This window comes from Poecile atricapillus, chromosome 7 (genome assembly GCF_030490865.1).
Source record: "Poecile atricapillus isolate bPoeAtr1 chromosome 7, bPoeAtr1.hap1, whole genome shotgun sequence".
Classification (NCBI taxonomy): domain Eukaryota; kingdom Metazoa; phylum Chordata; class Aves; order Passeriformes; family Paridae; genus Poecile; species Poecile atricapillus.
The window spans coordinates 32,677,671-32,703,356 of record NC_081255.1 but is presented as its reverse complement, the minus strand read 5'-3'; the positions used below and the strand labels follow the sequence as shown (position 1 = coordinate 32,703,356).

The following is a 25,686-nucleotide window of genomic DNA, read 5'->3' as shown; positions in this document are numbered from 1 at the left end:
TGTCCCAAGAAAAGCGTTTTAGAGAGAGATTTTGCACAACCTTTTCAGTAACCCTCCCCAGATACCTTCAGATACCTCCTCAGCTCTTCACTGATCCATTTTTTTTCCCCCATTCTTCATTACTTTAAGTAATTTTGAGCCAGAAGGCTTATTAAAACAGGCTTAATCCACTAAGTGCTTCAAAAAAATATTGAAAAATGTTATGTTCGCTGACTTCTTTGGCTGTGGGTCTCTGAAGGCAGTAGCCTAAGAACAGCAATGCCGAGTTATTTCCAAATAATTTGGGAAAAGCACCTGGAATGGCAACCTGTGGATAATGATAAAAGTGACCCAGCCAGGACTCGCCACCCCTCACACACAGGAGCAGATGTAGGACTTGAACCTCGTGGTCACAAGCACAAAAGATACCTGAATATGTTAATTTGAGCTTTTTAATGTATATACAAATGTTTTAGACCAGTCACAATTTCATCGAGTATATACCGTATTTACAAAAATTACAATAATTTAGTCAAACAGTAAACCTGAACATTGATAACCTCTGTCACTACCAGATATGACAAGAATGGGGTTTTTTTTAGTTAACTATTTGGATATACATACGTCCTAATACTTTCATGCATCCATAAAAACATTAGGGATGGAAGTAATCAAAGCTTAAAGTGGGGTAGAGGGGTGGGGTTGGGTTTTTTTTGGTAAATTTTAATGATGGATTTGTATTTTGTGAATGGATGAGTATCCAGAGTTATGTGCCGTGACAAACTCGATACAAAGCTAATGAGGTTTTCATCATTAAAAAAAAGTACGTTATAGTAATGAGATCCTTTTTATTATATTGGCATAGGTCACAATATCTACAAATGTCAATGAGAAACAATAAACCAACAAATCACAGGAACATGATTCACATTCCAGTTATCTCTTTAAATAAGACAAGCACGTACTGGATCAAAACATTAATAAATAACATCCAGTTTGTTACTATTATCTTAAGGTCTTTTATATAAAAGGAGACCTATGTGTTGGTTTCACATTTTCAGTTAATGGCAGTAAATAATGGACCAGTACAACAAAAGGATGAGTTTTATACAGAAAGCCATGTACTTTGACACACTGTCTTTGCAGTAATAGCTTTGCCACTTGAAAATGTAAGTGCAACAAGTAGTGGATTGTCTTGAAAACCACCAGCCTTAAAGACTCACGTCCGATGGCAACCTGTTCCTGAGGCAGTAAATACACATTATTTCCTGCCCATCTTCTGAGTATCCCTCAAATACAGATAGGTGTTGGTAAAGAAACTGCTAGCTTTAGTTACTCTACAGAAAAACACCGGAATTTGGGGTGAACTTTGAATTTCTTTTGAGCTAGGAAAGCTGCTTCAGCTTCAGCAACAGAGAGATTTCCTTGTGATGTTATTGCTTTGGTCCAATAGAAACTTTTAAGATAATCAATTTGCACTGGAGTGACCTCAGAAATCAGACCTGGTCTGTGGATGTCTGTGTGACAGCTTGTACACCACGATCTGAAAAATGAAGTTGCAACAGGTTTCAGCCTGCCAAGAGCCTTGGCCAAGTGCTCTGGAGCTGATGAAGGCATAAAGGTGATACAAGTGGGCTGGGAAAAAGTTCTCAATCCTCAGGAGGGGAAGTGTTACCTAGAAAGTGGGAAGTTTCTAAACCTTCCCAGCAGAATTTTAAGTGGTTGGTTTGATGTTTTAAGTTTGATGGTTTCAAGCTGCTGCTGAGGACCATGGGAAATGCAGCACGTGCTCATTCCTCACTTGGACAAGATGGATTCACCCTTTCCCCCAAAACTGCCGCTAAACAAACCCAGCAAGGGGCTGTGGAATCGAGGGCTCGTTGCTTGCCTCCCGAAGCTCTTGCTGAGGAATTCTGCCTGCACATTTCACTGCGGGACCGCGAGGGGAAGCACAGCATTAATGCAAAAGCAGCGGGCAGCTGCCTCACTGACCCAACCCAGGATCCAGCTTTGGCTCTTTTCAGCCAGACTACACTAGATGAGCAATTAAGCAGCAATTAAGATGGTGACTGTTAGGAGTGTGCCTAAACCACAGCTGAGCACTTCAACTGGATAATTCAATCCAAACCCAGGAAAAATAAAATGTACATTGAAGTTTGGGCCTCACCAGCAGTTGTTGAACTCAACTGAAGCGTTGCCATATCACACCACACCAAAAAAAAAAAGTAGGAAATTCACCAGCTACACTTTGTTGGAGACAGACCAATTCCACCTTTTCCCAGTATGTGTTCTCTCTTGTCCCACTGGAATCCAAACTAAAATAGAAAAGTTACCAGAAACTGTAACCCTGTGGCTCTGGTAGGGTGAGCCAGATGGCCAGAGTTCCTCTGAGCTCAGGATTCTGGAGACAAGCACTAGGAAACATTTCTCATGTTCTTCATGATAAGTATTAGGCTCTTAGTTTTCTGAAACTTCTGAATTTCCAGCCGGAGTTTGGTTGATCTGTGACATTTGTGACAAGAGACTATATAAGCACTAGCACGGGTCTGGAGTGGAGGCTGAGAAAGTACCTAATACAAGGGCTTTTGTCCTTGGTTTTCAAATTCTGACCAGGCATCGTTTAGCTCCATAAATATCATCTTTGCATATTGTTCATATGGCTGCCCAGTAGCCTGGAATAAAAACAGAGAGAGAAGAGCGATATCAGAGCTCCCAAAGCCAACCACAACAGCTGGGACATGAGCAGATTCCCAAGCAGTTCCATGAATTTTCACTTTTTCCTTGACAAAAATAAGTGACTCTGGAGTTCTGCTTTCCTTAAGAATCTCTTGGCTTGGCTGCTCCTCAGAGCTGACAACCCCCAGTGGGATAAAACACTGTCCCATGGGCATAACAAATGTAACCTCCTAAATAATAAATATAACCTTGGCACTGGGAGAGGAATTTTACCTGCATGGAAGGGGAAGAGCTGCCACCTGACACAGCTCCTGGATGAAATCAGAATTCCTGCAATCCTCGGGCAGCCCACATCCTCCCAAGCCTCGAGACTCTCAGGGCCTCCATTCCCTGCCACGTGGAAGCTTCCTCCTCCTCATGGGGTGTCCCAGATGGAGCTGTTGCTCCTGGGTCAGCAAGTGGCAGCAGCCAGAGCACGAGCCACGAGCTGGGCAATCACACAACCTGATGGTTCCATTGGAGGAGTTGGGTTTGGATCTCCTTTAGCTGTGGTCCAGCAGCACAGCTGAGCTGAGAGTCAAAGTGAGGGTGACAAAAGCTCTGAATTTCTGCTGCTTGAAGCAGCAGGTTCCAGGCACAGTCTTGGGGCTGGCAGTGGTTTCACAAAACCCCTGACTGGTTTGGGTTGAGAGGCACCTTAAAGTGGGCAGGGACACCCTCCACTATCCCAGGTTGCTCCAACCTGGCCTTGAACACTTCCAGGGATGAGTTCAGAGTTCTCAACTTCTCAGAAACCAGCAGAAATCATGAGCTCCCACTTTCTACAGAGCTGTTTGCCCAATAAACCCAGCGATCCCATCCAGGAGTTCATAATCAATGCTGACAGTTTCCCCCCCCAGGTGGAGGCAGCCCGGCCTTACCTTGTCGGGGTGAACGACGAGCACAGCCCGCCTGTACACCTTCTTCACCTGCTCTGGAGTCACCAGGTCTGCCATACTCACAGGCTTCCACTTGGTCTCCCCTGCCCACAGCACCGTGTGCATGGTGGACAGCAGTGCCCTGATATTCCTCTCCTTCCCTTCAATCCACTCCAGGACCTGCAGAAAGGAGGGTAAGTCTCTATTTATGCCTCTCATTAGATATTCCACCAGGATAAAGTTTCTTCATTTGAATAGCGGCGTCCCTGAGGAGCATCTTCAATTTCTTTCTGTGCTTTAGAAAACCTTCAGAAAACCTTTGTCTAGTTGTCATTAATTTTTATATCACTGCTTGAAAGTTAACACAGACTTTGAGCAACATCCCTGCTAAAACACTGAGTAATGCTTGATGGAATAGTCAAAAGACAAATTAAGTGTTTAACTGTCTGGTGCTTTAGCAAGGTTAATTGCACACCTAAACCAAGCTCAGCTAAGCTAAAATGTAAATGTGAAAACCAAAGCATGAATAGATTTTACATTTCCAGGCTGAGCCCCCCCAATGAAATAAAAACGCACCAGAGCAAAGAGAATTATATTGGGAAGGTCGAATCAGCTGGGAGCTTCAGTGACTCCACAGCTTTTGTGAGGATAAAAATGGGAGCTGGGAAAACTCCTGCCCACTCCATGGCCTCACCTCTGTCCAGCTGCTGTGGCTGATGGTGGTGTTCAGCATGGTTGCTGTCACTTCCCAGAGGTTAAAACCTTCCCACAAGGCTAAAACCAGGAAATTTTGAGAGGATCATTCTGTTTTCTAGAACTTTGCTTGGCTTGTGCTGCAGCTTTCCCTCTGAGCTCTCCCTCCTTCTGTAATTCCAATTTGTGGTCTCATGTACCACATACAGAGCAGGACAGACTGAATTCCCTTCCCTTTCATAAGAGATCTGCAGTTTGGCAATTTATTGAGGAGAGATGAGAGAATTCCAAAGCAGGCAGGATTAATGAGGCAGAGGATTAGTTCAATTAGCTGTGCCTGCTAATCAGGGCTGGAGTGCTGTGGAAGAGCTGCAGCCCAGACAGTGACAGTGAGCAAGCCATTGTTGATGTGGTCTGGTTGAGGACAGAAATGTGACCTTGGAGTTTTAAATCTGTTGAGGACATCGAATGATTGGGAGAACGTCATGAAGAATTTTGCTTACTTTTAGTTTTTCGGGGTCCATCTCCTTTGCCATTTCTTCTTTTCTCATCTCAGCTATTGTTTTGGGGCCCTTCTTGTCCTTGTGAGCATTAAACCCTTGACCAGATAATAAATCTTCAAAATCTGCAGACACTTTTGGCTTGGAATCTTGAAAACCGAAAAGATTTGAAATTATTATCATAGCATGGGTGCATCTAACACTGGCTTTCTACAAAAGATACATCCTTCGGTTAATCACATTAACAATCTCCCAGTGCTAATGAACGTGCAGGTTCTCATGGAAGATGTTGCTTAATGCTATTTTTAAGGTGTTATTATTATTTTTATTGTTATTTTTATTGTTATTATTGGTGGTGGTGGTGGTGGTGGTAGTAGTAATAGTAGTAGTGTTAAGGTGTTATTATTATTTTTATTGTTATTATTATTGTTATTATTGGTGGTAGTACTAGTAGTAGTAGTAATAGTAGTAGTAATAGTAGTAGTGTTAAGGTGTTATTATTATTTTTATTGTTATTTTTATTGTTATTATTGGTGGTGGTGGTGGTAGTAGTAGTAGTAGTAGTAGTAGTAGTAGTAGTAGTAGTAGTAGTAGTATTGAATCCCAGAATGGTTTGTGTTGGAAGGGACCTTAAAGTTTATCCATTTCCAACCCCCTGCCATGTGCAGGGACACCTTCCACTACCCCAGGTTGTGTCCAACCTGGCCTTGGACACTTCCAGGGTTATTTTGGAAGCTCATTTGGAATGCAGGACTTCCTGAACAGCAAATTTCAGCATCTAGGACAGCACAAAGCACCAAATAATCCCCGTGACCGACTCTCTTAGCCCTAACCCGCGAACCAAAGCGACATCCGAAGGATGCTCAATCCCGACATCTTACCGACGTTGGCGGCTCCTTTTCCGCGCTCTCCCTGCGCCCCCGTGGCCGAGAAGCTGACGTTGTAGTTGGGTTTGTTCTGTGGGGAGGCGTGGGGCACTCCAGGCTGCCCTTTGGGCTGTGCCCCCTGCCAGCCGTAGCCCGCGCCCTGCTGCCACCCGCTGCCCCCCATGGGCTGCGGCGGCGGCTTCTGCGGCGACGGCGGGAACCCCCCGCCCATGCCCGTCGGCGTGGTGGGCTTGCTGGCGAACGAGGGCCCACCTGTGGAGAACAACGACAGGGAATTCAGTTTTGGGAACTGATCCAACCAAAGATCTGCTTTCGGCTCTGCCGCAATTCTTTTGCAGAGTGGTTTTTTGCCCCGAGGTTGCTTGTCGCTAAAGGACACGAAATTATTCACACAAATGCCTCTCAGTGTTAGAACAGGAAAGAAGAACCTTTATTCTCTGGCTCCAGGATTTATAAATTCTTGACAATCACCAGGGATTGGATAATTAAGTTACCACCTTCCCAATCACACCGGTCATGCGAAACATCCATCAAAAGACATTTCTTAGAAGGAATGTGATAAAGAACTTCTGTTTATAGAACTTCCATGGGAAAATAACTAAAACTATGAAAACATTGTCAGAAAGCTTTAGTTTTCAGGGCGAGAATGAGGATTTGAGGAGTTGGCGGTGGCTCAGGGAAACAGGGAAAGCTGGGTGTAGCTAACACGGAGCCACAGCTCTGTGCTGATGGTGGCAGCACAGAATGACAGAATGAATAAATTTGGGAGGGACCTTAGAGCTCATCCAGTTCCATTACATTTTCTGCTAGTCCAGCTTGCTCAGAGCCTCATCCAGCCTGGTCCTGAGCACTTCCAGGGATGAGGAAGCTCCCTGGCAGCCTGTGCCAGTGCCAACAGCAAGCTGGTGGTGTTGAAATCGCATCTCCTCACTCTGTGCTGATTAAAACCATGCACAGAGATGTGTCCCAGCACCTCATTGCTTTAGGGGATGCTCCTCTAGCTCTGGTGGTGTTTGTGGGAGGTACCCCACAGGTCGATGTTTTATTATTTCACACTCAACTCCCAGCTTGGAAACGTGTCATGGAAACTGGATGAAGTGCTTTCGATTTAGTCACGACCAGCAAAAATGTGCTTAAATATCCTGGGGATGCCGAGCCGTTTGTTTTTAAACCCCACTGCTCTCCTACAGAATGCGTGTTTTAAAAGGACCTGGGTGGCTCTGACGTGGGGCTTGGCAGACTTTTTATTTTGCTCCTGCAGAGCAGCCTGAAATCCAGCAGAGGGAACTGGGAAACCTAATTCCAGACCCATGCTGGGGCTGACGCAAAGGGGAAAACAAACATCACACCAAACCACAAGGGCTTGCAAAGAGCTGAAGGCAGCAACAAAGGCAAGAAAAATCTATTTATCACACTCAGACAATGCTGGGCTTTAAGGAAAGCTTCAATGATTTCTCAGAAGTGCCTTTTCAGCATTGGGATTGAGGGTTTGCTGATTGTTTTATGACATAAAACAAAGGGAAAAGGCTTTTCTAAGCAGTCAAGCTTTGTAGCTGGGTACAAATACCCCACCTTTAGATAATACTGCAAATTAGAGGCAGATCAATTCTCCCACAAAGCAGAAAAATGACTCAAGTCTAGAAGGAAGCAATTCCTCAAGAAGCCCAGCAGCTTTGCAGAGCCAAATTCTCCTCCCAGGCCTGTAACAGCACTTGAAGACAGAGCATCCTCAGGCAGAGCGTGTTTGGACTTATCAGAGGTTGGTGCTTTACAATCCGTGGAGCCTGCTGAGCTCCCTGCACGGTGCCAGCACATTTTTTGACCAGGGATCAGGAAAAGCACGGATTTGTGGGAGTTTACAGAGAATCAGGCAGAAGGGAAAGCCTGGCAGCAGCACTGACACGCAGGTGGATTGAGAGGCCCCACACATACCAAGCTGCTCAGCCTATTTCTCTAAAAGAATGCTGGTAATTTATTATTTTCCTTTTTTTAATAAGGGGTACAAACCTGCTAAACTCGCTCCAAGACTTCCCAGATCAGCAAATGGATCCAATGTTTGGGGTTTAGCCTGATGAGTGGGAGTGCTGTGGAGGGATCCTGTAGGACTGGTGGCAGCAGACTTACTTCCCATTCCTAGACCACCTTAAAAAGAGAAAAAAAAAAAAAAAAATATATATATATATAAAAGAAAAAAGAACATTTTTCCTCCTGTTTGATATGAGTGCAGCACTTCCCCAGCACTCAGCCACATATTAGAAGACTGCTATTAAAATTGAGTGTACCATTGTCAGGTTCCTCAGCAGCCTCAGACTTGTTGCACTCCCACTCCCAATTAGGAATAGCAGCAGGAATGTTCCCAGACTGTCTGCACCACCAGAGGAATTGTGACACATGGATATATTTTAAGAACTAGAAGCCTTCAGGAAGCAACTTTGAGAGGCCATACACACTCTCCCAAGATTAGAAAGAATCGTGCAAACATTTAGTGGCATCCTGGGAATGCACAGCGCTTCCCAAATTTTTCCCATGGCTCTGTATGGAATGGAACAACCTCTGGACACCCTCACCTGTCCTGCTCTGAGCTCTTGAGGAAACAAACCCAGATTTTTATTAAGATGGAAATCTTTAGAGGAAGCCTGTTCTTTTCAGTCACATTTTCCCTCTGTCTCTCCCCTCTCAGAGCTCCTTAAAGGTTTTGGTTTTGTTATTTTTTTTGCTAAGCACCCTGAATTTTATGCCACATACCTGCTTTATTGGGCCAGTCCCAACCACTGGAAACATCTGGTTGGATGGAAACCGTTGGAGTGCTGGAAGCTGAAGAGAATGATTGATATCAGCATCTCAAAGCAGCCCAGCAACACCAGCACAGCCCAGTGCCCACCAGAAGCCACTGGGACAAACTCTAAAAGCCTCATGTGGGAGGTGCCCATGGCAGGATCATCCACTGGATGATCTTTAAAATCCCTTCCAACTTTCCAGGGAGATACTCCCGTGTTAGACGACCAGGCACAAACAAGTCCATGACTGAATGTGTTTCAGACATGGCTAGACGTTAAATTTTTGGGGTGAGGAGGAGGAAATTAGGGAACTTTTAAACAAATGGAAGAAAATTCCTTCTCTTCAGTCGAATTCAGCTGTGAATTTGGTTAGGGTTAGTACTGGAGCTAAAGAAAATTGGTGCCTGCAACTAAAACCACCAAGGGATGTTTGTTTTCTCTAAATACGGCTGTGTTTAGTGCAATTAACGATAGTTTGGTTCAAAGGAGACCTCAGAACCACAGGAATATGTGGGCAGACTTTCTTCATGGCCTCTTTTTGTACTTATATAAATAGCCTATTAATTAAGCCTAAGACCTGAGCACAACTCAGCTCATCCCACCACACTTGAGATGCTGAATATTCTTTAAGTCCAGAGACAAAAAGCTCTTTCCTGTTCCACGGGGTTCCTGTGGTTTAGAGTCGTTTTATGGGAAGCATCAGTCTGTACTTAATGGTTCCATTTCTATTTCAAAGCAACATTTTACATTTATTTAAACACCCTGGAAGAGCCTCCCCTTTCTTACCCATGTGAAAGGGATCGCTGTGCACCGTTGGTGAAGGGCTTCTTGTGGCTTGAAGGAAAGGATCTCCAGGGACAGCTGAGGAGCCAAGGAAGGAACCCAGGAGGTCTGGACCGGTTTGCTTGGGGCTGCTTCCAAATGGATCAAAGGCAGTGGCTGTGAAAACATATTTGAGAAAAGGAAATCATTAACTTGCACCAGGAATGTGCTCCAGGGAAAGGGAATGCTGTGGGGAGAGGAAATCTGATGCCTGCAGGTAGCAAATAAGAGACAGCCTGAGACTGTGGGAGAGCATCAATATCCCAAATTCTGGGCACCTAAAGAGCCCCATAATTCGCTCATGGCAACAAACTGACCCCATCTCTCATTTCCTGAGAGAGGCTGAATTTAGAGCCAGGCAAAGTGAGTATTAAAGTGTTCAGGCACTTCAGATGGAGTTTGAACTGCCAGTACAGGGGGGAAGACAGGCTGGAGCTTGGATTTACTGCCCTGCTGCAATTCCTGCCATTCCTGCTTCCTCTCAGGATAATTTCAGGCTGGCAAAGGTGATCCATGCTGGGGATAAAAGGACTTTTAGAAACAGCTTTAGAAAATAATGGTTATCTTTCCTACATCACTTGTTACAAAAATACAGTTCTTCTCAAATTCCATTTTTGATCAGTTTGTTTAGGCTTCTCTCTTTCTTGTAAAACCCCAACAAATTCAGCCAAAAGAAACTCCTGTGAATTCACTCAGATTCTTGTGGACAAATTTAAAGTTAGAAGCATCCTGAAAGGTACAATCCTTTGTAGAAGGAAGCTCTGCACTCTGGTAATGATGCTGCTCATTACTTGTGTTACTCAGTCACCACTCTTCATTTCCCAAGCTCTTATCCTTGTTCTCCTGCCTTGGGACAATTGGGCTGTGTGATTCTGGCTCTGCAGAGCTCATCAATCCCTAAATCTTTTCCTGATCTGTTGCTGCACTTCGTGGATGAGAGTTCTCAGACTGAGCCTACAACAGCCACAGCAAGACAACCTTCTCCAGGTACAAGTGACCAATTCCTTCCACTGAAACTTGGATTCTTCTCCTCTCTCTTTGCACTTGCTCCACTTTATCCTTCAAAAGATCTCTCTCCTAATACCTATCCAACCACTCCTGCAGCCTGGTCTTGGAAGAAACAGAAACTCTCTATTTCCTACTCCAGGATCACTCTCACAGCTCCAAACCCCCTAAGTTAAAAGAGAAATCCAACTCATGGTGCTGTAGGTCTACCCAAACCCCCAGAGGATTTGTTTTTTAACTCTTGTGCACTGCTGGACACATAATGAGGGCGAAACTGAGGATCTCCAGTGGCTGTTGGTGTGAGGAGCCTCCAAATCCCCAGTAGGGGTGGTTTGGTGAGGATGCACCAGAGGAGGCCCCTTGGGACCCCCCCATGAAACGGGGGTAGCCGAGAGCAGATCCCCCCTGGGATCCTCCAAGCCCAAGTCCCCCCGCTCAGCAGAGCCACCATTACCTTCTCCTACCCTCGGGGACGGCGACGGGGACGCCGAAGCCGCCGAGCGCCGCGGGGTCGAGTGCACAGATCCGGGTCCCCCCACGTGGAAAACCTCCTCAGCAGCGGCTCCAGCGGGGCTCTGGGAGCTCGGCCCAGCCACCCCAAACAAATCATTCAGCAGGTCAGAGTTAGAGGGGGCAGCGCTGGGCTGCGAGGGAAAGCTCTTGCTCATGGGGCTGCCATCCAGGCCCAGCAGGTCCACGTCCTCAGGGGGAGGTGCTGCTGGAGGCTCTTGCTGCTTTTTGCTGTGTTTGGGTGTCCCGTGGGGCTTGTCACCGCTGGCGTTACTGTGCTGACTGGAAAGGGACAAGAGTTCGTCATCTGACTGTTCGCTTTCCTCATGCACCAACGCTGCTCGATCCTCTGAGGTGGGGTGAGAGCTACTTTTGTCAGATTTCTGATCTAAATGATGATTGAAAATAAAATTAGGCAGCTGTTAGTTCGGTCATCACAAAGGTCCCGTAAAAATCAGCTTACAAGCAGAACAGAAAGCTGAGAATAGCACAGCAGCATTTGGCTAAAATAATTTTGCTTTTTAAAATAAAAGCTGGCAGATTTCTTCCCCAAAAGGGTTTTGCAGCCCTGGCACAGCTGGGGACCCCATCCATGGAGGATGTGGCACCTGGGGACGTGGTCAGTGGTGGCCTTGGCAGTGCTGGGGAATGGTTGGACTTGATGACCCTAAAGGTCTTTTCCAACCTAAACGATCCCATGATTCCTTTGCCAAGATTAACCTAAATTTTCTCATCAAGGCTTATTTATTTCAAGTTTTAGCATGAAGGAGGCCTCGGGTGAAGGTTCACCCTAGAGCTGTGTCAACAATGGTCCCACAGGGCTCAGTTTGAAGAGGACGTTGCAGGAAAGGAATTCCCACTCCATTGCAAGGTCAGGGTGTGATCAGCTCTGTGATCTAACAGCAAACGTGCTGCAGTGGGGTCCCTCAGGCTCACTCCGTGCTCCAGGCAGGGGAAGTGGAGTTTTTGTGTTCTTTGGAGCAGATTTGACTCTAAAGAGCAAGCCTTGCCTACCTTGCCAGCTGAGAGAGGAGAAGAATGCGCTCTGCCCAACGTTCCTGATGTTATCCTGGGGGGAATCCGTGGCACCTCTACCTGCAGCACAGCAGAGCACCAGAGAGGTGGAATTAAACAAAACCCAGCTCAGCACGAAGAAATCGTGGAAAGGGAATAAATCTGTGCAGCTCTTACCTGCCAGAGCTAGAGTGTCCTGGTGCTCCTGGTGGGAGGAGAAGAGAATGGAGGGATTGATGTCTTTTGTGGTGAAGTTCTCCCATGGGGGAGTTAATTCAGTTTGTCTGTCTGCAGACTGTATTTCTATGTCCAGTACAACATGAAAGAGCTGAGGATATTTGTCTGGAGAGTCACAGGCATCCAGCTCAGGCCTAAAGAGGACAAGAGTGGTCCAGTTTAAAAGGGAAGAATATTTCTGGAAAGCTATAAAAAGGCTTTCAGTAAATTCAGGCTGTGACTGTTCTCCCTCAGCCTTCATCAGGTTTTTATGCAACATGTTTAATCAATGTTCAGCTTCAAACACTCACTTGGTGAATTTGAGAGTGGTTGTTCCCAGGGCTATGAATCCAGTATGAAATTGAATTTGGAATATTTGTGTGTTGGTCATCTGAAAAGAAAAAAAGAAAAAGCAGAGAGAACCAGACCGAACAAAGTCAATCTTAACTGCTGCATAATTTAATTCATTCTGCTTCTTCTACAGGCAATATTTCCTTCTCAATATTCCCAAGTATTCCCAATATTTCCATCTGCCTTCAACCCTGCTGCTGCAGCCTCTGTACAGCAGAAAACCTTCCTTCAGGAGGAACAGGCCTTCTTTCCCTGCTTCTCTTTATTTCTGGGATCAGTTTTGCAATGAAATGAAGCTGTTCCCACTGAATACATTGGAGCAGCAGGTTTGTGTCCCAAAAAACATAAAACCATTTCACTCAGAGTAGAGGCCTCAGGGAAATGTCATTTACACAGCAAAGGGCACCAGTAATGAACAGAGAGGAGGAAAATATTCACTGCCCACTCTGCAACTTGAATACTCAAAGTATTCAAGTTTCAACTAAATCCTCAGGGAAATGATGGGGATTCCATGTTTAGCCAGCTCTTAGTTCCCCACACTGCCTCCACAAGAGAAGTGAAACCAGCTCCTACTTTGGCTTGGAGGCGTCCCCCGATGGTGGATCTCATGTGGTAGACGGAGACAACAACATCTCCATGGACGGTGGCTCCCAGTGGGATCAGGACCTTCCCTTCCTGCACACGGTATTCTCTTGGAGGGGAAGAGGAGGAAAGGTAGAAGGGTTAAGCTCCCTTCCACCACGTGTCCACATCAAAGCTCTCGCCTCCTCCAGGCCAAGCAAGGAGGAGCGTTCAGTGTTCAGCTTGGTTAAAACAGAAATATTCCACAGGAGGAACCGACAGAGCACTGGAAGGTATCGTAATTCCTGCCAACCTCAGATCCTGATGTGTGTGCTGTTATCCCACCCCTTCCAGCCTCAGATCCTGATGTGTGTGCAGTTATCCCATTCCTGCCAACCTCAGATCCTGATCTGTGTGCAGTAAATCCCATTCCTTCCAGCCTCAGATCCTGATGTGTGTGCTGTTATCCCACCCCTTCCAGCCTCAGATCCTGATCTGTGTGCAGTTATCCCATTCCTGCCAGCCTCAGATCCTGATGTGTGTGCAGTTATCCCATTCCTGCCAGCCTCAGATCCTGATGTGTGTGCAGTAAATCCCATTCCTGCCAACCTCAGATCCTGATCTGTGTGCAGTTATCCCATTCCTGCCAACCTCAGATCCTGATGTGTGGGCAGTTATCCCATTCCTGCCAACCTCAGATCCTGATGTCTGGGCAGTTATCCCATTCCTTCCAGCCTCAGATCCTGATGTGTGTGCAGTTATCCCATTCCTGCCAACCTCAGATCCTGATGTGTGTGCTGTTATCCCATTCCTGCCAACCTCAGATCCTGATCTGTGTGCAGTTATCCCACCCATGCCAACCTCAGATCCTGATGTCTGTGCTGTTATCCCATTCCTGCCAACCTCAGATCCTGATGTCTGTGCTGTTATCCCATTCCTGCCAACCTCAGATCCTGATGTCTGGGCAGTTATCCCATTCCTGCCAACCTCAGACTCCCTCTGGCCGTTTATTTCAACCCCAGGCACTAACTCTCAGAGAACATCTCCATTTACCAGCAGCCAGGCCATGAGTGCAGCTCAGATATTCCACAGCAAAGTGGAAGTGGCTGCATGCAGCTGCCAAGGAGGGCAGGGGCTCACAGGAACTCACTTCATCCTCTCGTACTCCTGGGAGGTGGTGAGGATCCTGGTCTCTCCGCTGAGGATGTCGCAGAAGGGCCGGCAGCCGTTGCGCTGCTTGTTGAAGCAGGGGACGGGGCTGAGGGTCACTGACTTGATGGTGAGTGGTTTGCAGTGGGGGATGACAGGTTTGTCTGCTATTAGGTCACAAATGTATCCTATGTACCTGCAGGCAGAGAAAACCAGGCCTGAAATCTCCATTTCTTTCATTTCCTACCCAAAATCTGCCTCAAAATCCAGTGGATTTCAGAGGGCTGGGAGTGTTCCATGTGCTCCAACATCCCTGCAGCTGGCACAGGAGAGGGATTCATTCACCCTGTTAACCACAGCTTCAGCATGGGATGGTTGGGTTGGAAGGGCCTTCAGCAGCCATCTAATCCCACCCTCTGCAAAGAGCAGATATATATAATAATATAAAATAGCGGAGTAATTCAGGTTTCAAGATCTGCAGGTGGCCTGTTCTCTGCTCAGAGCACGAGCAGCTTCACAGCTCCATCTCAGAACTTGATTTTGTGATGGGAGTGATGCCCCAGCGAGGATCTCCAAGGACAGAAATCCCACAGCTGCTCTGGGCAAGCTCTTCCAGCACCTGATCCCCAGTCATTTCTGAGGAACACTCTGGGATCTGCGCCTGGGGTCACAGCACATCTGCCGGCTCTTTGGGCAGCTTTGAGCACGAGGAACGGAGCTGGCAGTGCTGAGCCTGGCTACTGTACCTCCTGTGAGATGGCCACAGTACAATCCCAGGTCTCTTGGTGTTCAGCAGCTGCATGGCAGGGCCAGGATGAGAGAAGAGGTGACAGAAACAGAACATTGCACTGACCAGAACTGCTGAGGCTGCACGGCCGTCCTGGCAAGGAAAGGGACAGAGAGGAAAAACTGTATCAGAAAGATCCTTTAAATTCCAACTCTCCACTCCTCCTGAATATAACTGAAGAATATATACCTCCTCCTGAATATATGAATATGTACTCCACAAAATATCATTTATCCAGAAAGGCTAGGATTGAGAACACAAGATGGGGAGGAATTTTGTGTTCTGTGTCATTTGTTCAACACCCAGGGCTTCAGTGAACAATCAAAGCTAAGATAAAATCCAGGGAGCAGCCAAAGCTGAGGGTGGTTTGCACTTGTTTGGAAAGCCCACAAGAACATTTTGGCTGCAAATGTTGGTGTTTTGTGGCTGCTCCCCAGCTGTAATTTTATAATTATTTCAAACATAGGCCTGGAAGTGACCACAGGGGTCAGAGTGCACCCATCCTGCAGCTGCAGTCAGTCCTCTAATCGAAATTTATCCTGGAAAAGGATAAACAAACAAAAAATCCAGGCTCCCTCACCCAAACACCTCCACAGCTCTGAGCTTACAGATTGCTCCTGATGGGGTTTTTTCAGGTGATTATGGGGGAAGGTTTGCTGAGTCACATTGATAGATCAAGAATATAGGAAGAGCAGGAGAAAATCAGTGTATTCCCAGCACCCTGGGTTCCTGATGTACACCTTCCACTATCCCAAATTGCTCCAAACCCCTTCAAACACTTCCAGGGATGGGCAATCCACAACTCCTCAAGCCTCACCACTCTTGCTCCTTGCAATTGTTTTTTTTCAGGCACCTTTTAGGCATTCCAGCCATTTTCTGTAGGGTTTTCTGTACTGGAGCTGATCCAGGCCCCAGGAACCTGCTGACATGAGCAGGCTGTTTGCTTTTCCCAAGTTTAGCCCCCGACAGTTGTTTCTGACAAGATCTCTTAGGTTCATATCAACTAAGTGGGTTTCTGCAGCCTTGTTGGGAAGGACTCCCTGTCCTTTATCCCATTATCCTGATATCCATTGCTCAAAGGACAGGAAAGGAATTGGATTTTTGAGTTGGATTTCCAGGATTGGAGGCATCAAGCGCATCCTTCTCTCTGTTTGAAGGGAATTTACGTGGCGGAGCCGCTGGCTGTGCTGTGCAAGGCAGAAATGGCAGGCTCACGTGGGAGCTCTGTGCAATTTGGGATCAGTCATTTCCTCCATTCCCCCTCAGTTTCTGCTGATCAGGGCTGACAGCCTCCTGGTTTAATTTAGGCTCCAGGAGCAAAGCAGAACTCTGCTTTTGGGCATTGCTGTCAATGTGAAAGGTTGGATGGAGTAAATTAGGAGTGATCCAGGATCGCAGCGCCCTCACACAGCGCAGCACTGCCCAGTGCTGAATAATCCCTGGGGATTATATCCCTCTGAGCAGAGGCAGCTGGGTCCTTCAGCCAGGCCTGACCACTCCTGATGGCAGGAGCCTTCAACAATCTCCATCTCACAGCTCAGAACTCCCAGGTCTGTGTTTTCTGCCTGATTTCCAGCCCCCTCCAGTCTAAAGGCTGCATTTCCTTTCATTCCTTAGATGAAAATGCAAATCACAGAATCACAGAATGGTTTGTGTTGGGAGGAACCTCAGAGCCCACCCAGAGCCACCACAGGGACAGCTCCCACTGTCCCAGGCTGCTCCAAACCCATCCAGCCTGGCCTTGGGCACTGCCAGGGATCCAGGGGCAGCCCCAGCTGCTCTGGGCACCCTGTGCAAGTCACAGCAAGCTGGGTGAAATTCAAACCTCCCTCCTAGAGAACGATTTTTGACCTCTGTTGCTTTGCATTCTCATTCAGTGATCCTCTTCCAGCTGAGCTTTGGGTGATGATGTCCCTTCCTCTGGATCAATCCCACCCATCCTCACACACAGACTCCAGACACTCCATGGGCAGCGTGATCCAGACTCCCCAGCCCCACAGGTGGCTGTGGGGTGCACTCACCATGCAGTGCAGTCACCATGTGGGGTGCACTCACCATGCAGTGGATGACACAGACGTTTTTGGGGTTCTGCTGCAGCCAGTTGTGCATGTTCTTGCAGACAGCGTAGAGGTTGTGCAGGCTGGGCGCCTGCCGGACAGGCCAGCTACACTCAGACACCTGCAGGGATGGCACCAACCACAAAAACAGCTTTGAACAAGCCCTGCTCTACAAATTCTCCCTGCCAAGAAATCTGCTTGTCCTTTACAACCCGGAGTTACGTGCTGGAAGCCTACTCCACCCCTCCTCGTGCGTAACTCCGCGCCGTGCCCGCCGTGGGTTGTGAGGAGGCAGACAGGAAAGCTTTCTCAATGAAATAACATCAGGCTGATGTGTTGTTCCTGGCTGTACATTTTTCAGAATTTACATTTCACATCAGATTATCTGGAGGGGCTCTTTCACAACGCTCTGGTCTGGCATTGATTTCTAAAGCCTTTGTACAAAGAGTCCCTAAAAACCGCTCTGATTTGCACAGGGCTCTGAGCATCTGTTGTTCTGAATCGTTCTGGGCCACAGGATTTCCAAGCCCTGTGTGACAGATATTAAACTGATGAAAGGGAAAGTTCTGTTAAAAAAAAATAAAATAATAATAATCCAATCTGTGTAAGAATATTAATGTATGAGCCAGGAAAATGAATGGCTCCTTAGAGCTGAAACCCCACAAATCCTGAAGTGTGTCTGGTTCTTATTCCTCAGCCCTTGCAGTCCCAAGCAGCACATCAAATAGCCCTCAACAGACATCTCCCTTTCATCTGGTTTTAATTGAAATATGTTTTTTTTTTTAAAAAAGGCATTTCTGGCCAGAAGAAATTTAAAAAAGAAATGTCCTGAGGCTTGTCCTCAGCTGAAGAATTGGTTCCCTCTCTCTCTCTCTCTCTCTCAGCTGACATTTGGCTGCTGCTTAATGGGAACAGGGGAGGAAGGAGATGATTTGCCCAGATGTTCTTAAACAGCCACATGATCCCCAGAACTGTTTCATCTCTCAGAGGAAGGAAATGCTCCAGGTTTTATAAAACTTGCACTCAAGGTTCTGTCTGACACCTGCACAACATCTTGGAGCAGAAAGAGGCACCAGGATTCCAACCAGAGCCCTGCCAGGCCGTGCCGTGTCCAGCAGGGATCCCAAAGGCTCCCGTGGGATGCAGGGACAGACCAAGATGGCAAATTCCAGCAAATGAGATATTTGTCTGATTGCTTTTTAGATCTGTGAAAGTTTTGGCCTCCAGAATATCCTGCTGTGAGTGAAAGTGGCTTTGTGTTGTAGGAGCCACAAAACAAATCAAACAGTGCTCAGTGTTTGGGGAGCAGGGAGTGACCATTCCCTATTTACCCTCTTCACCTTCTCCTGTCTCCAGAGTTTGTTTCATTCCTTCTGTTGTACATCTTTGATTTTCCCTGTTAGAATTCCTACAGTGACCCTTCCCCTGACAATCTTCTGAGCAGACCTCCCTGCCACGCATCTGGAAAAGCTATTATCACTTCTCTGGTAAATAATATACATTTCCCACCAGTCCATAATTACATATTTACATTGCCTCTAATTACACATCTGCCTGATGGTTTGCAATTAGGAAATGAAATGTGTGCTTGGTGTTTCTATCAAACAGAACCTCACCAGCACTCAGCACAGACAACCTTGGGGAAAAAGCAACTGGAATTCTCCAGCTCTGGGAATTCAGCACTTGTTTGGTTTTAGCAGCAGGGCAGCAACTGCCAGGAATGTGACCCGTGAGGGGCTTTGAAGTTTGGGTTTGTTTAGTGCTAGATTTGAGTTCTGTGTTTGGAAGCTGCTCTCAGGGCAACAGGAGCTCTCCTCTCCTCTCCTCTCCTCTCCTCTCCTCTCCTCTCCTCTCCTCTCCTCTCCTCTCCTCTCCTCTCCTCTCCTCTCCTCTCCTCTCCTCTCCTCTCCTCTCCTCTCCTCTCCTCTCCTCTCCTCTCCTCTCCTCTCCTCTCCTCTCCTCTCCTCTCCTCTCCTCTCCTCTCCTCTCCTCTCCTCTCCTCTCCTCTCCTCGAGTCTCCTCTCCTCGAGTCTCCTCTCCTCCTCTCCTCTCCCTTTAAAGCTCATTTTGTTCCCACCCTGCCACCTCCCACCATCCCAGCGTGCTCCCAGCTCCATCCTTGCACACTCCCAGGTTTGGGGCAGCCTCATCATCTCTGGAAAAGCTTTTCCAGTGGCTCAGCACCCTCGCAGTCCCCTCTCCTGGGCACCTGGGGCTTGCTGAGCCCCTCATCCACACCCAGGCAGGAAAATGGCCCAGCAGGACATGGATTCACCTCCCTCCTGCAGCACCACGCAGCACAGTGACCTACTTTGGTCTGAGGAGCAGAAAGTTTTAAAGAAAGCAGGAATTCCAAAGCTTTTCCTGCCAAAGAACAAGTGTGTATCGCATTGCAGCCCCTCTGACATCCTCATCCCAGCAGAAAACTCACTGGGATTTCACCTCCTTCAGAGCCCTTCAGTATTTTTTGTAAGATATATAAAGCTCAGCCTGGGAATTATTTCATGTATTGTGTTGTTTACACTTCTTTCTCATGAAAAATACTTGGAATCAAGAATTCCCAGCCCATAAACTGAAAACACGATATTTTATTAAAATAATAATTTTTTAAAAAATATTATGAAAACATTTCTTCTTAAATTAATGTTTTTTTAAAAACAAAATATTCTATTAAAAGATAATTTTTTATTTTCTTCCTGTGTGAGTCAAGGCAATGGCTCCAAAGCACTGAGCTGTCCTTTGAGAGTGACATTTAAAGTCACTTGTTGAGGTGTTGGGCAGGGTGGGAGATAATTCCCAGGATTCAGGAATTATGGCCAGCTCACACAGCAATAGATCTTTAATGCTGAGCTTTCACAAGTAGACAAATCTTTCTCCACCCACAACAGCATCAGTGACGCACCAAAATCAATCAAGACTGAGGATTCAGAGCTCTTAATATCTCTTAATTAGTCTTCCCTTCATTTACTCCTCTTTGAAGTCTGGTTGCTGATGGCCACAGAGAAATTTGCTTCAGGTGTCAGTGAGTGGTTTCTGGTGATCAGAATTTCTGAAGATAAATTCACCTACACCTCAAATTAAAACTAAATTAGGCTTAGATTAGATTCATTTACCCTGACTGAGGGTTAAGCCTGGCAACTGCTGCTGCCTTTTTGGGTTGAAAGTACCAAAAAGCTAGAAATTTAAAAAAAAAACCACAACACCAAAACACAGCACTCCCTTGTGGGAGAGGGAAAGAACAGGAAGTTTTTGGAAAGATTAAATCTAATCTTGCATTTCAGCAGCAGCATTTGATAGAGATTTCCTCTAAAAGCCATTCATGAAGCAGAGCCTCGCAGTGCTCCTGATGCTGCTCTGCTTTTAGAGAGGGAAACTGGGCCAGGAGGTTCAGGTCCCTTTTTAAAGTCACAAGAGCCCCAATGCCCCTCAGATCCCATTTCCATCCCATGCCTTTCCTGCTTGATTAAAGCCCATCTGCAAGAAAATCATCTCCCTCCTTCTATTGGTAATTTCTTCCAAAGGCTTTTCATTTTATTCTTTCCCTTCAGCAGCTCCAACACTCTGTAGGAGATAAAACTCTGTTTTATTCTTTATTTCTCTGCAGCCCAGGCTCCTCACACCAACATTATCCCTGAACTTTCCAGCTCTTTCATCCCTGTAAACCCACCCCAGAAGCTTAAAAACACCTCTAACTCCTAAAGCACCTGAAATTGTGGATACAGCAGGAGCTGCTGCCCCTTTCCCTAAGGAATTTCCCCCATGGAAGGCACTCACCCTGTTGTGGAACTTGGCACTGCGATAATATTTGGGTGACAAGTTGAACACGGTGTAGTGGTCGGGGTGCCTGGAATCCAGGAACGTCCTGACATCCTCGATGTGGTTCCTGAATCCCAGCTCCACGCCTTCAGCAGGAAAAGACATCACTGGGAAAGCAAGGAGAGGCCAGGATGAGTGGGGCTTCATGGATTTGTGGGGTTTGGCATGTGACAGGCTGTGTTTCTCCACGGAGCAGTGCTTACCTATGATCCTTGAGGTAATGTAGGAAATATCCAGCTCTCCCTTGGTGTAACTAAGAGACAAAGCAGGAGACAGAATTTAGGCACTTTAGCAGCACATTAGCACTGTTTGCCCAGAAAAATCTACCTATCAAGCAAGGAAAAATCATCTTAAAATGAATTCTTAAGGTGCAGACAGTGACCCAGCCTCCCCCTCGCCACATGCAATTAACTGGATGCAAAACCTGCAAAAAAGGTCCCTTTTCCCTTTTGTCATTAATTTTCAGCGCCAGTTTCCAGGAGAAATCTCCAGCAGTTTGAACTTTGCAGATCCATCAATCCCTCTGGGGTCTTGCATTAAATTTCCTTAAATTCTTGTAGCCTCCTGTCCCTTGGAGCTGGGCACAGGGGACAACACCAGGAGAGTCCCCAGAGCAAAGTCACCTCATTCCAAAGCTTCCATTCCAAGGTGGATTTAGGGGTGGGGACACCAGCAAGCACAGCAAAGAGAGGCATCAACACCAGCGACAAAGCAAATATTCAGGTGGAGGTTCACTAGAAGCATCCCCCAGGGAATCCTCCAGGAATTGGAGAGCAGGTGCTCTGCTTTTCACAGGGATTTCCCAGATTTCAGGGTGCTGATGCTCACTGGGAAGTTTACATTGTTTTCCTTTAGTTTTCCCCCCTTCCTTGAGGCCAAACCCCAATTATGAGACAGAACCAAATAAATCATTTGGGCTTTTCCGCTCCTCCCTCAATCCGTGCTGGTTCAGTGGGACTCTCTCTCCTGCTTTTTCCTGCTTTGGGTGCGCTGTACCTGGCAACAGACTGCATGACCTTGGAGGAGGTGTCCTTCAGGGTGTCCTTCAGGTTGTCCTTCAGGTTGCTGAAGAGCCTCCCTGCTCCTCCTTTCACCATGTCCAGCAGGCCTCCCCCGTAGCTGGACTCCATGTCTGGTGACGAGGCACCTTCAACGCAACGAAAGCAAAGCCAACGTCACCGGTTTGGAACAAACCCCCAGCACCCTCTGCTCTGCCCACCCCAAACACATCCCCTCGGTGGGGACAGGAGTGAGCTGAGACTCATCCAGGTCTGGCCCCTCGCTTTGGGAAGGACATCGAGCGCGTCCAGAGGAGGCAACGAGGCTGGTGAAGGGTCTGGAACCCCTGTGAGGAACAACTGAGGGAGCTGGGGGTGTTCAGCCTGGAGAAAAGGAGACTCAGGGGTGACCTCATCGCTCTCCACAGCTCCTGGAAGGAGATTTTGGGCAGCTGGGGTCGGGCTCCTTCTCCAGGCACTGACAGAACGAGAGGACACAGCCTCGAGCTGCACCATGGAAATACAGGTTGGATCTTAGAGAAAAGATTTTCATGGATAGAATAATAAAACACTGGAATGTTCTGCCTGGGGAGGTGGTGGAGTCACCATCCCTGGATGTGTTTATGGAAAGATCTGGATGTGGCACTGGGTGCCATGGTCTGGTTGTGGTGTCAGGGCTGGGTTGGACTCGATGATCTTGGAGGTCTCTTCCAACCTCGTGATTCTGTGATTCTGTGACTGAGAATGAGAGGACACAGCCTCGAGCTGCACCATGGAAATAGGGGTTGGATCTTAGAGAAAAGATTTTCATGGATAGAATAATAAAACACTGGAATGTTCTGCCTGGGGAGGTGGTGGAGTCACCATCCCTGGATATATTATAAAAAGCCTGGATGTGTTACTGGGTGCCATGGTTTAGTTGTGTCAGGGCTGGGCTGGACTCAATGATCTTGGAGTTCTCTTCCAGCCCTGGTGATTCTGTTGCTGTTGTTTCTTTGTGTGGAATAGTTGAATTTTTATTGCACATCATTTTCAGATGGTATTGAAAGGTTTGGATTGAATTGGCTAGCAGTCCAGTGAAATGTAGTTCACTAATCAATGACTAAATGACAACAGTTAGTGTGTGTGGCTATTAAACTTTTCTCTTTTTAGACAGTTTACATTTTTTCTTTATGGATTCTTATGGGGTAGACTTTTTATTTTGTAGGTGCAAACTGTTTCCTTGTAAAAATAGATCATTATGCAAACTGATTGTTATAATTCTTTTATTTTGGGAGTTTAACAGGCTAGCTTAGCTAGAGTAGCAAGGCCTAATTTTACAAGGCCTTTCTTTTATAAAGTTTTTACTTGCAAGTAACAGCCATGAGCATGAGGAAAAGTGGTTTTCCCCCTCAAAGCCATGATTTTCCAGGGATGAGGGATGGCTCATTCCTGCCAGCTGGGCTCAGAACTCTCAGCACTGTGTGTAGGTTGAATGTTCAGTCTCAGCACAGCAAGGACAACACGGGAAAAGATCAAAACTGGGGGTTGGAACTGAACATCAGCCAGGTGTGCCCAGGTGTGCCCAGGTGTGCCCAGGTGTGCCCAGGTGTGCCAAGAGGCCGGTGGCACCTGGGCTGGGGCAGGAATTGGGTGGCAGCAGGAGCAGGGAAGGGATTCTCGCCATGCTGGGCTCTCAAGGGCTGTGGCCAGTTCTGAACCACTCAGGACAAGAAGGACACAGAGGGGTCGGAGCAGGTCCAGGGAAGGGAATGGAGCTGGGAAGGGGCTGGAGAATCCCTGAGGGAGCTGGGAAGGGGCTGGAGAATCCCTGAGGGAGCTGGGAAGGGGCTGGAGAATCCCTGAGGGAGCTGGGAAGGGGCTGGAGAATCCCTGAGGGAGCCGGGAAGGGGCTGGAGAATCCCTGAGGGAGCTGGGAAAGCTCAGCCTGGAGCAAAGGAGGCTCAGGGGGAATTTCTGGCTCTACACAAGTCCCTGGCAGGAGGGGACAGCCGGGGGGATTTGGGATCTGCTCCCAGGAACAGGGACAGGAGGAGAGGGAATGGCCCCAGGCTGGGCCAGGGGAGCTCAGGGTGGGCAGCAGCAGGAATTTCCCCATGGAAAGGGGGGCCAGGCTCTGGCACTGCCCAGGGAGGGTTGGATCCCCATCCCCGGAGGTGTCCAGGCCTTCCTGAGTGACAAGGTGAGGATCAGGCACAGCTCAATGGTCTGGGAGGGCTTTTCCAACTGAATTAATTCTGGGATTCCGTGATCTTTAAGGTCCCTTCCAACCAAAGCCATTCCATGGTTCTAAGCTCCTTCACCTCTCAGCCCAGCTCAAAGCAAGATCAGCTCTTCAGCATCCAGCAGATTTCCTTCTCACAACTCCTCAGGAGTGAGGAAAAGACTCTCCCTTCCCCCTGGGACAGCCCTCACGGGGATTTCCCCTTCATGAAAACCCTCCCAGCTGCCATGGGATGTCCAACCCAAACTGTTCTACAATTCCATGATAAAATGATAATTTAACTGCAAATGCAGCCCCCATGCTGAGCTATCCATAAATCTGGAGATTCCTTTGGGAAAGTGATGCTCCTCTGATCCACAAGCGCCTGATCCAGGTCCTAGACTGGTAAAATTGGAGGCCACCTCTCCTCTACACTCTTCAGAACACAAGATGCCTCCTCGAGGCACAGGAATATTCCTATTGCCAAACTTTCTGTGAGTATGATTTTAAAAGGAAAAATTTAAAAAAAAAAAAAAAAAAAAAAAAGAAAGAAAAAAGAGAAAGGAGAAAATCAAAGAAGTTTGTTGGCTTCCAAGCATGGAATCAGTGTTTGATCTCCCCTCAAAAAGTTTGTTTTCATGTTATTCTGTGCTGGAAGAGCCAGGGGTGGAAGGAGGAGATGTTCAAAAGGGACTTTTGGTTCTGCAGGTCAGCTTTTAAAAGAAAGGAAGGCAGAAAAGTGGTACCTTGGAACAGGGAAAAAGGGACAAAGGATCAGAGGTTCAACAGCACTGGGCAAAATCTTACAGCTGGAAATGCTGTAGGAGAGCAACAGAAGGGCTCTGAGAGTATGGAAAACTTAAAATCTTTAGAAATCAATCTGAAGATTTAAAAAGTGGAGACAAGAGGAGAAACAGAGAACGAGACTTTCACTGGATTTCTAAGAGAAGCAGCAGGAATCAATTCCAAGTTTCCTGTGTCCCCTAAGGCAGAGAATCAGAAAGGATGGAAGAGGAAGAAACAGCTTCCAGTGCCAGAGGGCAGGGCTGGATGGGATCTTGGGCAGGAATTGTTCCCTGGCAGGGTGGGCAGGCCCTGGGATGGAATTCCCAGAGCAGCTGGGGCTCCCTGGAAGTGTCCAAGGCCAGGCTGGAGCATTCTGTGTTCAGAATAAACCTGCAGCAGTCACCAACCACAGCATCACCAGGCTGGGAGAAACCTCCACGACCATGGAGTCCAACCCCTCACCTAAACCACGGCACCGAGCACCACATCCAATCCTTTTTTAAACACATCCAGGGATGGTGACCCCACCACCTCCCTGGGCAGACAATTCCAGTACTTTATCACTCTTTTTCCTAATATCCAACCTAAATTTCCCTCAGTGCAGCTTGAGGATGTCTCATCTCATTCTGCCACTTGCTGCCTGGAAAAAAGAGACCGACCCCAGCTGCCCACAACCTCCTTTCAGGGAGATGCAGAGAGTGAAAAGGAAAAACCAAAGACAGCAGCAAGCTCCTGCACCTCCTTCCAAAAGCCAGACATGTCAGGTAGGAGCGTTCCTGCCGTGCTTCATCCTCAGCAGTGAGATTTCAGCTGAAGGAGCCCCTGCTGGCAGCACCAGCCTGCTGGTGAACAGGATGGGAGCTGGAGAAGTGTGGAAATCTTAATTAAAGCACTGAAGTGCTAATTTTACAGAGGATCAGGAGAAGGATGCGCAGGAGAACTTCTTCTCTCAAGGCAGAGAGAGCTTTGGAAGAGAACAGTG

General features: G+C 47.3%; 1 protein-coding gene across 5 annotated transcripts in view; it reads right to left on the bottom strand.

The window, feature by feature from the left end:
• Positions 1-415: 415 nt before the first annotated feature.
• Positions 416-25,686, bottom strand: part of DNAJC6 (DnaJ heat shock protein family (Hsp40) member C6) — a 42,774-nt gene continuing 17,503 nt past the window's right edge. For 4 of the 5 annotated variants that reach the window (XM_058842970.1, XM_058842971.1, XM_058842969.1 and 1 more), the window contains 18 exons: positions 21,714-21,864; positions 20,921-20,970; positions 20,676-20,824; positions 16,900-17,022; positions 14,804-14,937; positions 14,059-14,253; positions 12,921-13,038; positions 12,308-12,387; positions 11,958-12,151; positions 11,781-11,861; positions 10,711-11,154; positions 9,216-9,368; positions 8,398-8,466; positions 7,660-7,794; positions 5,647-5,904; positions 4,769-4,914; positions 3,576-3,752; positions 416-2,651 (listed from right to left, as the gene is read on the bottom strand). In XM_058842970.1, coding sequence (XP_058698953.1) covers positions 2,550-2,651; positions 3,576-3,752; positions 4,769-4,914; positions 5,647-5,904; positions 7,660-7,794; positions 8,398-8,466; positions 9,216-9,368; positions 10,711-11,154; positions 11,781-11,861; positions 11,958-12,151; positions 12,308-12,387; positions 12,921-13,038; positions 14,059-14,253; positions 14,804-14,937; positions 16,900-17,022; positions 20,676-20,824; positions 20,921-20,970; positions 21,714-21,864 — 2,759 coding nt within the window. In that variant the 3' untranslated portion in view covers positions 416-2,549. The remainder of the gene's footprint in view (positions 2,652-3,575; positions 3,753-4,768; positions 4,915-5,646; positions 5,905-7,659; positions 7,795-8,397; positions 8,467-9,215; positions 9,369-10,710; positions 11,155-11,780; positions 11,862-11,957; positions 12,152-12,307; positions 12,388-12,920; positions 13,039-14,058; positions 14,254-14,803; positions 14,938-16,899; positions 17,023-20,675; positions 20,825-20,920; positions 20,971-21,713; positions 21,865-25,686) is intronic. The other variant, XM_058842968.1, reaches the window with a different exon arrangement.